At 38.5% G+C, this 11,707-nt stretch overlaps 5 protein-coding genes across 6 annotated transcripts in view; all 5 read left to right on the top strand.

The window, feature by feature from the left end:
• Positions 1–11,707, top strand: part of LOC147859536 (uncharacterized) — a 102,275-nt gene that overhangs the window by 62,292 nt on the left and 28,276 nt on the right. The window lies entirely within an intron of this gene.
• On the top strand, positions 1,541–3,870 carry LOC147859542 (uncharacterized). Its single transcript, XM_087326312.1, has 5 exons — positions 1,541–2,025; positions 2,978–3,058; positions 3,232–3,330; positions 3,473–3,571; positions 3,679–3,870. The coding sequence occupies exons 1-5, from the start codon at positions 1,837–1,839 to the stop codon at positions 3,868–3,870; spliced, it is 660 nt and encodes a 219-aa protein (XP_087182438.1). The 5' UTR covers positions 1,541–1,836.
• Positions 4,040–4,710, top strand: LOC147859543 (uncharacterized). Its single transcript, XM_087326313.1, has 4 exons — positions 4,040–4,138; positions 4,229–4,333; positions 4,434–4,532; positions 4,606–4,710. The coding sequence occupies exons 1-4, from the start codon at positions 4,073–4,075 to the stop codon at positions 4,708–4,710; spliced, it is 375 nt and encodes a 124-aa protein (XP_087182439.1). The 5' UTR covers positions 4,040–4,072.
• On the top strand, positions 4,669–6,053 carry LOC147859544 (uncharacterized). The gene is made up of 6 exons (XM_087325591.1): positions 4,669–4,821; positions 4,954–5,055; positions 5,155–5,259; positions 5,334–5,444; positions 5,531–5,732; positions 5,994–6,053. The coding sequence occupies exons 1-5, from the start codon at positions 4,777–4,779 to the stop codon at positions 5,594–5,596; spliced, it is 429 nt and encodes a 142-aa protein (XP_087181717.1). The 5' UTR covers positions 4,669–4,776; the 3' UTR covers positions 5,597–5,732; positions 5,994–6,053.
• LOC147859545 (uncharacterized) lies at positions 6,143–10,685 on the top strand. Of its 2 annotated transcripts, XM_087325589.1 has the most exons (9): positions 6,143–6,576; positions 6,660–7,072; positions 7,159–7,257; positions 7,361–7,573; positions 7,675–7,773; positions 7,871–7,951; positions 8,063–8,155; positions 8,246–8,302; positions 8,414–8,657. In XM_087325589.1, the coding sequence occupies exons 2-9, from the start codon at positions 6,956–6,958 to the stop codon at positions 8,498–8,500; spliced, it is 846 nt and encodes a 281-aa protein (XP_087181715.1). In that variant the 5' UTR covers positions 6,143–6,576; positions 6,660–6,955; the 3' UTR covers positions 8,501–8,657. The 2 variants fall into 2 exon arrangements, with proteins under 2 accessions (XP_087181715.1, XP_087181716.1); XM_087325590.1 differs by lacking the exons at positions 6,143–6,576; positions 6,660–7,072; positions 7,159–7,257; ... (3 more) ...; positions 8,063–8,155; positions 8,246–8,302 and adding exons at positions 8,860–8,940; positions 9,065–9,148; positions 9,240–9,314; ... (2 more) ...; positions 10,110–10,209; positions 10,435–10,685 and having other exon boundaries at positions 8,500–8,770.

Below are 11,707 nucleotides of genomic sequence, written 5' to 3' on the forward strand. Positions count from 1 at the left end.
CTTTGTCTCGTTTTCCTTTCCCTTTATTTCCTTACCTTCTTGTCTTCCCGCTCGTCTCTCTTTTTCTCCGTATTCACACATCAAGAGTTTGTCCTTCGTAAGAAAAATACACATATCAAGAAAATTCATGTAATCAAGAACTATGGATTAATATTGGCCTCTCTATGGATGCCATAAAAATATCTATCTATCCTCTCCATACATAGTCTAAGCTCTCTCTCTCTCTCTCTCTCTTATCCTAGTGGTAAGTTGTTAGACTACTAGCTCTAGGTCTTGACCCTAAGACCCAATTATCTCACCTCCCTATTACACCATACATATCCTCTTAATTTACTAGATGCCACTGTGGAATGTAGGGGTTGAACCCATGAGCTCCTCTCTCTCTATCTCATACATGCCACTTTCGTTTATGCTCCCATTGTGCTTCAATCTTGCTTTGATTTAATCATATACTGGTTTATCTTGATTATGCACTATGACTCTAGCTAATCTTGTTTCCAACGATCATACTTGTCCTTAATTTTTTGTGGGCTAATTGAATGAAAAAATGTATCTTAAAACCCTACCATTGGTACCATGATATGACTAATATTGTTTTCAAGATAGTAGAAGCAATTCATGTAAATGACGAAAAATTTGTTTTCGAGTTTCACCCAATCAAATATGTACATCTCCCATCGCCAAAAATTTAAAATCATGTATCTTAAACCCTTAGTGTCGGTATCATGGTGCTTCAAACACCTCATGGGAATAAACAAGACAACCCGTGTAGTAGTGTGAGCAAGCATCCGAAGTGAACCTAGGCTTGGCTTAGTCACTAGAGAGAGGCATACCATAAATTTCAAAACTCTTGATGCTTTCATCAATCGCCAAAATTTTAAAATCATGTATCTTAAACCCTTAGTGTCGGTATCATGATATGGTTTGATATAGCCCTCCAAGTGCCTCAAACACCTCATGGGAATGAACAAGACGACCCATGTAGTAGTGTGCGCAAGCGTCATAAGTGAACCTAGGCTTGTCTTAGTCAATAGAGGGAGGCATACCATAAATTTCAAAACTCTTGATGCTTTTATCAATCGCCACAATTTTAAAATAATGTATCTTAAACCCTTAGTGTCGGTATCATGATATGGTTTGATATAGCTCTCCAAGTGCCTCAAACACCTCATGGGAATGAACAAGACAACCCATGTAATAGCGTGAGCCAGACTCCCAAGTGAACATAGGGTTGGCCTAGTCACTAAAGAGAGGCAAAACATGTATTTCAAAACTCTTGATGCTTTTATCAATGGGCACAAAGTACAGTATGTATCAAAACATGGTTTGTAATTTATGACGTAATAAAAGAGGGCATACATTAGTCGGTTCCTTGAGATTATTTCAAAATGTTTTAGGAAGCGTCAAGCATGCGTTTCTAGTCTCCAAGAAATGAACAAGCAAATAATATGAAATAATTGGCGTATATAACCTTTTTCACGTTTGAACTGAATCCCATTCACTTTCACTTCGCCGGTCATCATTCTCAGAAATATCTCTCTCCTGTCAGAGACCAGTATTGTCCTCCGACCTCACCTTCCCATCGCTGGAAAATATACATTTGCTGGTATCCCTGCCACTTCACCTCCCAGGAGCGCAGTGATGGTTAAGCCAGACCATTGACGCAGCTTATTCTTCTGCAGAAGACCTGAAACCAGTCCTTTATCTCCAGAAGGACCTCGTGAGACTGCTAATATCTGCTAATTAAGCATATCAACTCTGCCGGTTCGACTTCAGAAGGATTTGGTTCTATTCCTTGTAGAGCGCTGCGCTACTACCTTCTCTCCATTGCTCCCCATGGAAGATTCCTCTACTTCCAATACGCTTGATTTGAGCGATCTGGAAGAGTTTCCACCTCTACTGCCAAGACCGCCTATGCTGCGTCCATCCAGAATCCCATATCGCCTATTAGTGCAAAGACATCCCGGTAACACTTCTTCACCTACACAGGTCGAGAATACAGATTTTGATCGTAGCTCTGATCAGGTGATTTTGCTACATATTTTCGAATTGTGGAATATTTTGCAAAGTACTTACAATGTGGAATTCAACCTTATCAATATCGAAGCTCCATTATATATATACCTTCGTTTCTGCAATGTAAATCTACTAGAAGTGCAAAATATCTTGTGAGAGCAGAGATGCTATCATAGTTTCCTCATTGGTAAGTTGTCCTTGATTTCATGCAACGCAAATATTCTGCAGCTCACTAAAGACAGGAAAATTTATTGGATATTGAAGCTGAGCTAATGGTCCATTCAAAGTTTGTACTGGATTTCAGATTTAAATACTTATTCGGATAGCGTAAAGTTTCAGTCTCTTAATAAACCTCAACATATTATTCTGCTGTAGTAGTGTTCATGGATTGAAAACTGTCGTTCAATTTCAGTAGCATTTCTCAAGTATCCGTTTCACATATTAGTGCTAATTCATCCTTCGGTACGTGTTAATGAATCATCGATTTCACTGAATATGCTAATTCGTTCCTTTTGTTGGCAAATAATAACATGTGTTGATGCTTACTGGATCTGAAAAGCATAACATCTAGAGAACCTATGCTCTTCGAGCATTTGCTTTAATATCTCATCAGTCCTTGGCATCTTTTATCTGTGCCAAACAAATTAAATATTGAAATGTAGAGGTTTTATAAACGCTTCGTTTCTCTTTTAACCCGATGCTTTCAAAACGTTCAACTATATAATTGGCTGCCACTTTTTGCTCCAAATTTGTTCTTTCACAGATTGCGTCTAGTTCCATTGAAACAGAAAGAGAACAAAATGATATTCCAATACAGGATTCGCCATCAGATTTTGTTACAACGCCTCATGAAGATCAGGTTCATTAACATCCCGTTGTTCGAAAAATCTAAGTCGTGGCTATCATGCACTCTCTACCTCAAATGTTTAATTTGTATGACAAGGAAGTTCCTGTTTCACAGATTGCGTCTAGTTCTAATGAACTATCAGACGCGCAGAATGAGATTCCATTTCAGGTTGACAGGAACAGTGCTCAATCATTGGCAAGTTCCGCTACAGCCCTTGAGAATCAAGCTTATTGATCCGTTCAATCCATTTGGCTAAAAATTGTGATTTCACAATTCTAACGTCGTTTAAACCAGAAACCTCATTTTTCACAGATAGATTGCCTGCTTCTCAATTTTAATGTTTAAACCAGAAAGTTCATCTTTCACAGATTGCCTCTGGTTCTAGTGAACAATTAGATGCGGAGAATAACGTTCAGGATAAGGATATTCAAGCGTCAGGTTTCAATACAACAGTTTATGATGAACAGGTTCATAAATCTGTTCAAACCGTCGTTTAAAAATAAGGGTCCTTCAAAATTTAAATATATTAAAAGAGCGAGATTTTCTTTCACAGATTCATTACCTGCGTTACATTTTCAAAATTTAAACTAGAAAATTTATCTTTCGCAGATTGCCTCTGGTTCTACTGAACTATCAGAAGTGCAGAATGACGTTCAGGATAGGGATACTCAAGCGTTAGATTCAAATATTATTGTTTATGAGTATCAGGTTTATAAATCGGTTCTATCCGTTACTTAGAAATTATTTTTGTGATGGCTACCACGAGTCTCTGCTTCAAATTGAAATATATGAAAAGACCAAGTTTTGTTTTACAGATGACATCCAGTTCTGAACAACAAATAGGCACGCAGATTGAGGTTCCATTACGGGACAGGGATACGCAAGGATCTGCAGATTCCAATATAGCAGTTCCCGAGAATCAGGTTCATAAATCTGCTCAATCCGTCGGAGAGAATTTGGATAGTTCTAGCTGCAGCCTTCCAGTAGTCTTTGTTTCAAAAAGTTAATGATTAAAAAGAGCAAGTTTCGTCTCACAGATCAGTCAGTCTCATATTGAGGTTCCATTACAGGGCAGGGGCATACAAGCATCAGGTTCCATTGCTACAGTTGATCTTCATGTCGATCCGGTTCGTACATTGATCCACTTAATAACTTGGCTACAAATTATCCGAATTTCTGCTTCAAAATGTTCGAGATAGTTACAATCAGATGAAAGTTCGTATTTCACAGATTGCCTCTAGTCGTGTTGAACAACGTCCAGGGACACAGAACGAGGTTCCATTTACTGTCAAGCAACCATCAGATTCCAATAAAAAAGTTAGTGAGCACCAGGTTAATTCATCCTAGCAAGTTCGCGTTTCACAGATTGCCTCTAGTCGTTTCGAACAAATAGGTGCAGAAAATGAGGTTCCAATACATCGAGAACAGTATATGCCACCATTCGGCTCCAGGCTTACGGTTCAGGGCCAGGTTTGAGTTTATCCAGTCCATTCACTAGTCATAACCTACGAATTTTATGCCACTTTCTGCTTAAGATTTTGTTTGAAATAACCACATCCATGTTTAATAGATTGCTGTTGAACTACGGGTCCCACTGAATGATCGTCCACTGCATGACGACGTCGACCTACAATCACATTCCTTTTCATCCGATCTCATTGAGAATCAGGTTATTGATCCCTTCCATCCGCTGCTTAAAGATTTGTAGGTGATTGTTACCCTTCTTGTCAAACTAATTACAGCAACGTCTTCTTCCACAGCTTGTCCCTAGTAGCTTTGTTGTTCAACCAGATCCAGAAGAGGTTCCATTACGCAGAAGAGATTCCACTATCAAGGAATCTTTTTAATATAAAACTTTATGTACACTCTTTCGGTTGGAAAACCTTTAAAATCTCTAACTTCACCTTTCACAGATGGCCTTTAATAGGTCTTTGGAATTACCACGAGCACAAAATGAGGTTTATTTAGAGCAGGAAATGTCAATGCAAATATTAGCTTCCATTATAACTCTATATTTGGTTACAATTACGCTCTAGTTGCCATTTTCTGCTTGAAATTTTGTTTGAAATCAGCGTGTTCCTCTGACACAGATTGCTGCAAGCTCTCTTGTACCACTAGGCACAGAGAATGAAGTTCCGTTACAAGTGGAAGTGCTCATGCCACCATCAGGTTCCATTATAGCTCAGGATCAGGTTGTTTATCCCTTTATTCCATTGGTGTCAAATCGCGTCATGGCTGCCAATTTCTGCTTGCACAATCATTTGATACCACAAATTTCGTCTTTAATACAGATTGCCTCTACTTGTATGGAATCACAAGAGGCACAAAATGAGGTTTTATTAGACCCGGAAGTGTGCATGTCACCAGTACCTTTCATAATTACAAATCAGTACCAGGTTCTTTGATCTCTTCCTTTCGTTAGAAATAGATTACGTTCTGTCAACACTTTCTGATTGAAATTTTGTAGCAGATTGCCTCTACCAGTCATGTTGAACCTGCTCTAGACACACAGAATATTCATCAAGTTTCCTTAGAGGATTCAGTCATTCAACTATTACGCTGTATAGCCACACAATATGAGGTTGTCGGTCTCTTCAACTCGTTGGTATAGTTTAAACTCTATCTAATCTATGCATCTGATTACATTTCTTCTTGAATGCCAATCAGGTTTCATTAGAGAACTTGTTTATGGAAGTATTGCGTTCCATTGCGAGTCAGTATCAGGTCCGTTGATCCCTTTAATTCATGGGTATTGATTAGATCTCATGTAAACTTTGCACGTATTTCATTTCTTCTTGAATGTCTATATCAGGTTTCATTAGAAGACATGCTCACAAAAGTAATACATTCAATCGGGAATCAATATCAGGTTTCTCTATCCCTTCTACGCAATGATATAGATTAAACTCCATGACATCTACTTTGCACATATTTCCGTTCTTTTTGTTGCAAATATATCCATTCTTTAACGCTATTTCAAGGCTTTGCGATGACCTTCAGGTGATAGGATTCATGCAGCGATTGGTTCCTTTTACTGCATATACTCACGTTCCTTGATCTCTTTAACGCATTGACGTTTTTCGGATTGCCTCGTCTCAGTGTAAATCAGCAAGATGTCGATCTTCTACAGGTTGACTCTGGACGTGCTGAATCATCATACGCAGTACAGAATAACGTCCCCATGCAGGACATGGACATGCTAACATCGGGTTACACTACAGCTCAAGAACATGTTCGCCGATCCCTTCAATTTACCTTAGCATAGATGATTATATCTTGTCTTAACTCTGCACAGATTAATTTGTTGAGTCTTCTTGTTTCATTATATCCGTGTTTGACAGTTTGGTTCGGACACTAATGCAACGACTGAACCAGATTCTTCATCTGAGATTAATTCAACAGCTCAATCAGATTCTTCATCAGAGACCAATAGAACAGATTCTATAAATGCTAGTACTATGTCTATCTCACTAATTGTCCATGTGTTGATGATTTCCTTCATAAACAAATCTCGGATTACGCAGTCTGTTCTGTCAGGAAAAGCTGATCATAATATGTCTTCCGGGGATCATGTAATATTCATTGGTGTGCTTTTTGTAAATGCCCTAATGCGAAATGCAGATAACGAAGAATTGCAGACTGATGGACCAGTGGTTTCATTAGAGCTGGACAGAGTTATACAGCCTTCACCAACTAATACAGCTCAGGCTCAGGTTTAATGATTAATATGAATTACTTTGCGTGTAATGCCACTTTCTCCTTGACAACGTTTATATGACGAATTTGTCTTCCACAGATTGTCATTGATTGTATTCAACAGCCAGGAACACAGAATGAGGTTCCTATACAGAATGGATCCTTACAACCATCTCAATTCATCACATCTCGGGATCAAGCTCGTTGATACCTTTCAATCTATTAGTTATAGATCAAAATTGCAGACACTTCTCTACCTGATTTGATTTTTTCTTGTTGCAATAAACTGATATCTTCCAGACTGGTTCGGAGACCAATTCAATAACTGAATTACATTCTTCATTGCCATCGCATAGACATCCACATGAAGAAGCCTTTCAGGCAGATGAACTTCAGATGATTGCGTGGCTTTTGCAAAGCACAAGTGATGCAGACTTGCAGATTGATAGATCGATTGTTTCATCAGAAATTGACGGGATACACCTATCACCTTCCAGTACATCTGAGGCTCAGGTTATCGGTTGATACACCCATGTCGTGTGGACTTTCAGGTTTTCCTTGAAATGGTTTATATATATAATCAATTTCATCTTTCACAGAGTGCCGATAGTTCTATTCAACGGCCAAGCACAGACAATGAGGTTCCCGTACAGAATGGGTCCTTACAACCATCGAGTCCCATTCCATATCAGGATCAGGTTCTATGATCCATTTTAATCATCTGTTACTTGTAAGTCCCAATTGCAACCACTCCCCCACCGGATTTGATTTCTTCTTGTTGCAATATATCGTTGTCTGCAGACTGATTCAGAGTCCAATCCAAGAACTGAATCACATTTTTCATTTCCATTGCATAACAATGCACAAGGAGAATTCCAGGCAGATGAGTTACACATGGAAGAATACCTTACACAAAGTGTAGATAATGACGAATTGCAGAATAATGGACCAGTGGTTTCATTAGAACTTGAAAGGGTTATACAGCCTTCACCATCCAACGCAGCTCAGACTCAGGTTTATTTATTAATAAGAATTAAGTCATGTGCATAGCCAATTTGTCGTCGAAATCATTAATAGACTAATTAATGTGACCAAATGCGGCGTTTTTTCAATAGAATTCCCCTGGTTGTATTCAACCGCCAGTAACAGAGAATGAGGTTCTGATACAGGACAGGTCGGTGCAACTATTCGATGTCATGACACCACAAGATCAGGTTCATTGATCCCTTTTAGATCTTTTAGCTATCGGTAGCAATTGCAGCCACCTGCAAGATTTGATTTTTCTTGTTGCGATATCTTATTGTCTGCTAGGTTGGTTCGGATACCAATTCAAGAACTGGATCACTTTTTCCGTCATTGCTATGGCGTAACCTTGAACAAGAACCCTTCCAGGTAGGTGAGCTTCAGATGCAAGCATGCATGCAGCCAACGTTTTGCGTAAGTGCACAGGAATAGGTCTGTTGTGATTTGCGAACGATGTTCGGCCTGCTGATTCTTCCACAGATGACCCCTGAAATGCCACACGCAACACAGAATGAGATTCCATTACAAGATGGGGTTCCACAAACAACCGATCGCAATACAACCCAGGACCAGGTTCTCTGGTCACTTCAATCAATAAGTTTTATGGCACATTCGATTACCAGTCGAAATGGTTTTTAGAATCAGCAATCTTTTCTTTTGCAGATTGCCTCGACTAGTCCTGTAGTCGAACCTGCACTGGCCAGACAGGATCTTGTGCAGGTTATGCCTAGCCTCTGGATCATTGATCCCTTCATTAATCTTCTATAAGTTAAACCTCGTGAACCTTGCGCATCAAATTTCACTTCATCTTGTTGCAATATATCTTACCAGATTGGCTTGGAAGCTGAATATTCTCAATCGCTATTTCATCACTTCGGACATCTGACCCATGATCCTACATACAGTACTATGCTATGATCCATTGCAGTGCTTGTTCTATATAGTGATTATTTCTTTCAGAGAAAGAGCTCAGAATTACACATTATATAGCTCAGTCAGGAAAAGCTGGCTATAGGATGTCCTTGGGAGATCATGTAACATTTATCAGTACATGCATAGGTGGTAAATTCTGTTATGCGAAGTGCAGGCCACCAAGAAGATAGGCAGATTGATGAACAACTACGGCCAAACGTGAACCTAATGTATGAAAGGCAAACATCAAGGTTCCTTACAGCTCAGGATCATCAGGTTTATTCTGATGTTCCCTATGTTAAATCTTGCAAATTTCATCGTCAAATTCTGTTTAAAATCAGCACGTGATCGAACACTATTGTCAGATTGCCTCCACTAATTGTGTTCGATCACGTGCACGAGTCGCACATAATATTGACCAGGTTTATGCGGCTTATCTGGATGAGGTTGGTCGATCCCTTCAATCGCCATACGTTAATGCATTATATTCTTGCGTTTAAACTTTGCATCAAAATTCATTTCTTCAGCTATTTGTTTCCTGTTGCTGGATATATATGAATTATTTGTCAGGTTGGCTCTCCCTCTCCTACTCGTAGTCCTACTACAACAATCTTAGGCGATATTGACCAGTTTTATAGGGCTTACCAGGATCAGGTTCGTTGTTCCATCGGAGCCGCAGCGTTTTTCTATGGTATAAATTCTTCTGTTTAGATTTTACATCATGCAATATATCATTATTTGCCAGATTGCCTCTCCAAGGCCTGCGCGTACCACACCTACCACACACTTTGGCCAGATTTATAGGTCTTATCATCATGAGGTTCGTTGATTCCTTCAATCTTACTACGGTAATTGCTTTCTTGTGTTTAAACGTTGCATCAGATTTCATTTCTTCAGCTTGTTGTTGCACTATATCCACTATTTGCCAGATTGCCTCTATTCATCGTGTTCGAACTGCACCCGCCCCACGCTATATAAACCAGGTTTATAGGGCTTATCAGGCTCACGCTAGTCGTTCGGATCCCTTCAATTTGGCATCCATAAAACAAATTCTTCTATCTTTTACGTTGTATTACAAGATTTCCTTTTCTCTTATTATCATAGGCTGCCTCCTCTCCTACTCGTATTCCATCTGCCGCTCGCAGGCGCAATATTGACCACCTTTATAGACATTTGCAGGATCATGTTCGTTGATCCTTCAATCCGGTGTTTTCTATGCACTACATTCTCGAGTTTTAAATTGGCATCAAGGTTGACTTACACTTAGTATTTGCATTTTATCCTCATTTGACAGGATCGCTTTCCTCGTCGTGTTCGATCTACACCAGCCACACACAATATCGATCAGGTTCGTATATCTAATCATCCATGCTAATCTATCCATCTGAAGTTGTTCAATTAAACACTGGATTTCATTTCCTCTCATTGCCAATTAATTATATTCCTTATTTATCAGGTTGTCCCTCATAGTCGTGGTGTTGGACTTGCACCACCTATACACAACAGGATTAATCAGGATCAGGTCCTTTGGTCCCTTCGATTAAATTCTCATATTTTAATAAGTTTTACATCATCAGATGTTGTCTTTTTGTGTTAATATATCTATATTTAGCAGGCTGGCTCGGAGATTGTGTATTCAACATCACCATTTCATGACTTTGGGCGCCACTTAATCCTGCACAATGTCACAACGGGATATGATCATACTTACAATGGTATTCACGTGGAATGATCTCAATCAGATTAAAAAGTTCTGATTTACGTAACTGAATATCTCATAGATATCTTGAGAGATCGTGTACAGTATCACCCACTTACATAAACTATAGTTTACACTCTCACACAGCAAACAGTGAGTTCACAATATCTCACAACTTTTCACAACTTACAGTGAATATATGTTTGTCTATATATACATATATAATGGTTGTAAGGTACAGGTGAAGATTTGCAGATGGATGGAGATGGCAGTGGTGTACAAAGAGGAGAGCAAAGGTAGAGGTGAATGATTTTAAGCAAAGGGTATACTATTGCATTTGCTGCAGCCATCTCAAACTACATATGAATCACGAAAGAATTATTAAGACTAAAAATCACCCTCCTATTGAAATTTTGCTGCATTAGTTAGTGAAGATGTGCTACGCTTGTATGAATCATTAAGTAGGTCTTACATTACAATTTACATTCAGAAATGGATTGTTCAGCAAGGTATCTCAAGTCTGTTCGATTGATTTGTTGCTGGCTTGATGAAGATCTAGAGCACATTGAATGACACGATTATTTAGTCCATAAATTTTAGATTAGGTATTACTAAATCTTTCTTATTTAGAATGGATCAAATGATGGTATAATAAGGTGTGGCAATTTAATCGCAATATTCCATTGACATGTATTTACGTCACTGAAGTTCTTATGCAAGAAGAATTCATTAACTCGCAAAAGCATCATAAAAGACTAAACCGTATATATGATTAAAATGATGCTATAGTACAGTTGCATAATTTAGGCATATTCGATCCCATTGATAATACATTGCGTTTTTTCCCATCTGAAAACACCTTTCTGCATGGAAATTCCTTTCAGAACAAAGGATAAGAGAAACAAACATAAAATATCGTCAGTGTCAAGAATGTCATAATGAAAGTTGAGATGAACGGAGCAAAAAAAATAGTCTCAACATTGTCTCACAATGTGTAGCCCTATTCCTTAGGGTCAGAGACTATGCGATTGGTTTTTCCATTTGCCAAGAGTGTAAAATACAGTAATTAAGTAAATATTTTAGGTTCATTGAGGATAAACTTTGCAAAATCCAGAAGGCAACACAAGCTATTTCAGGGTATCGTGATCATTTTTTTGAATGAAAGATCAGCTGATGTAAATCATTAAAAAGTAGACATATATTGTTGGTGTTCCTTTTAGTTGTAGTTGCTACTGAACAAAGATGCAAAGAAATATTCTTTAGTGGTTGCTATATGTGTATGCCACAAATTGGGATCAAAATGGCCTAAAGCAATATTAACCCCATGAAGCAACTCAGGTAGATCATTGTGTACACCCCCCCCATTCTAGAACATAACCTAGATAATCCTTGCTACTAACTAATTTACTCTTCCAATCTTCCTTCGCTTTGAGGTGGAGAAACAACATTGAGCATAACATGTAGAAATACCTTTTACCTACAATGTCATTCGAAGTTTTCAAGCTTCTATTTTA

Source organism: Azolla caroliniana, unplaced genomic scaffold, assembly GCF_043228905.1.
Source record: "Azolla caroliniana isolate FFs.n. ecotype wild unplaced genomic scaffold, voAzoCaro1.0.p SCAF_10, whole genome shotgun sequence".
Lineage (NCBI taxonomy): Eukaryota > Viridiplantae > Streptophyta > Polypodiopsida > Salviniales > Salviniaceae > Azolla > Azolla caroliniana.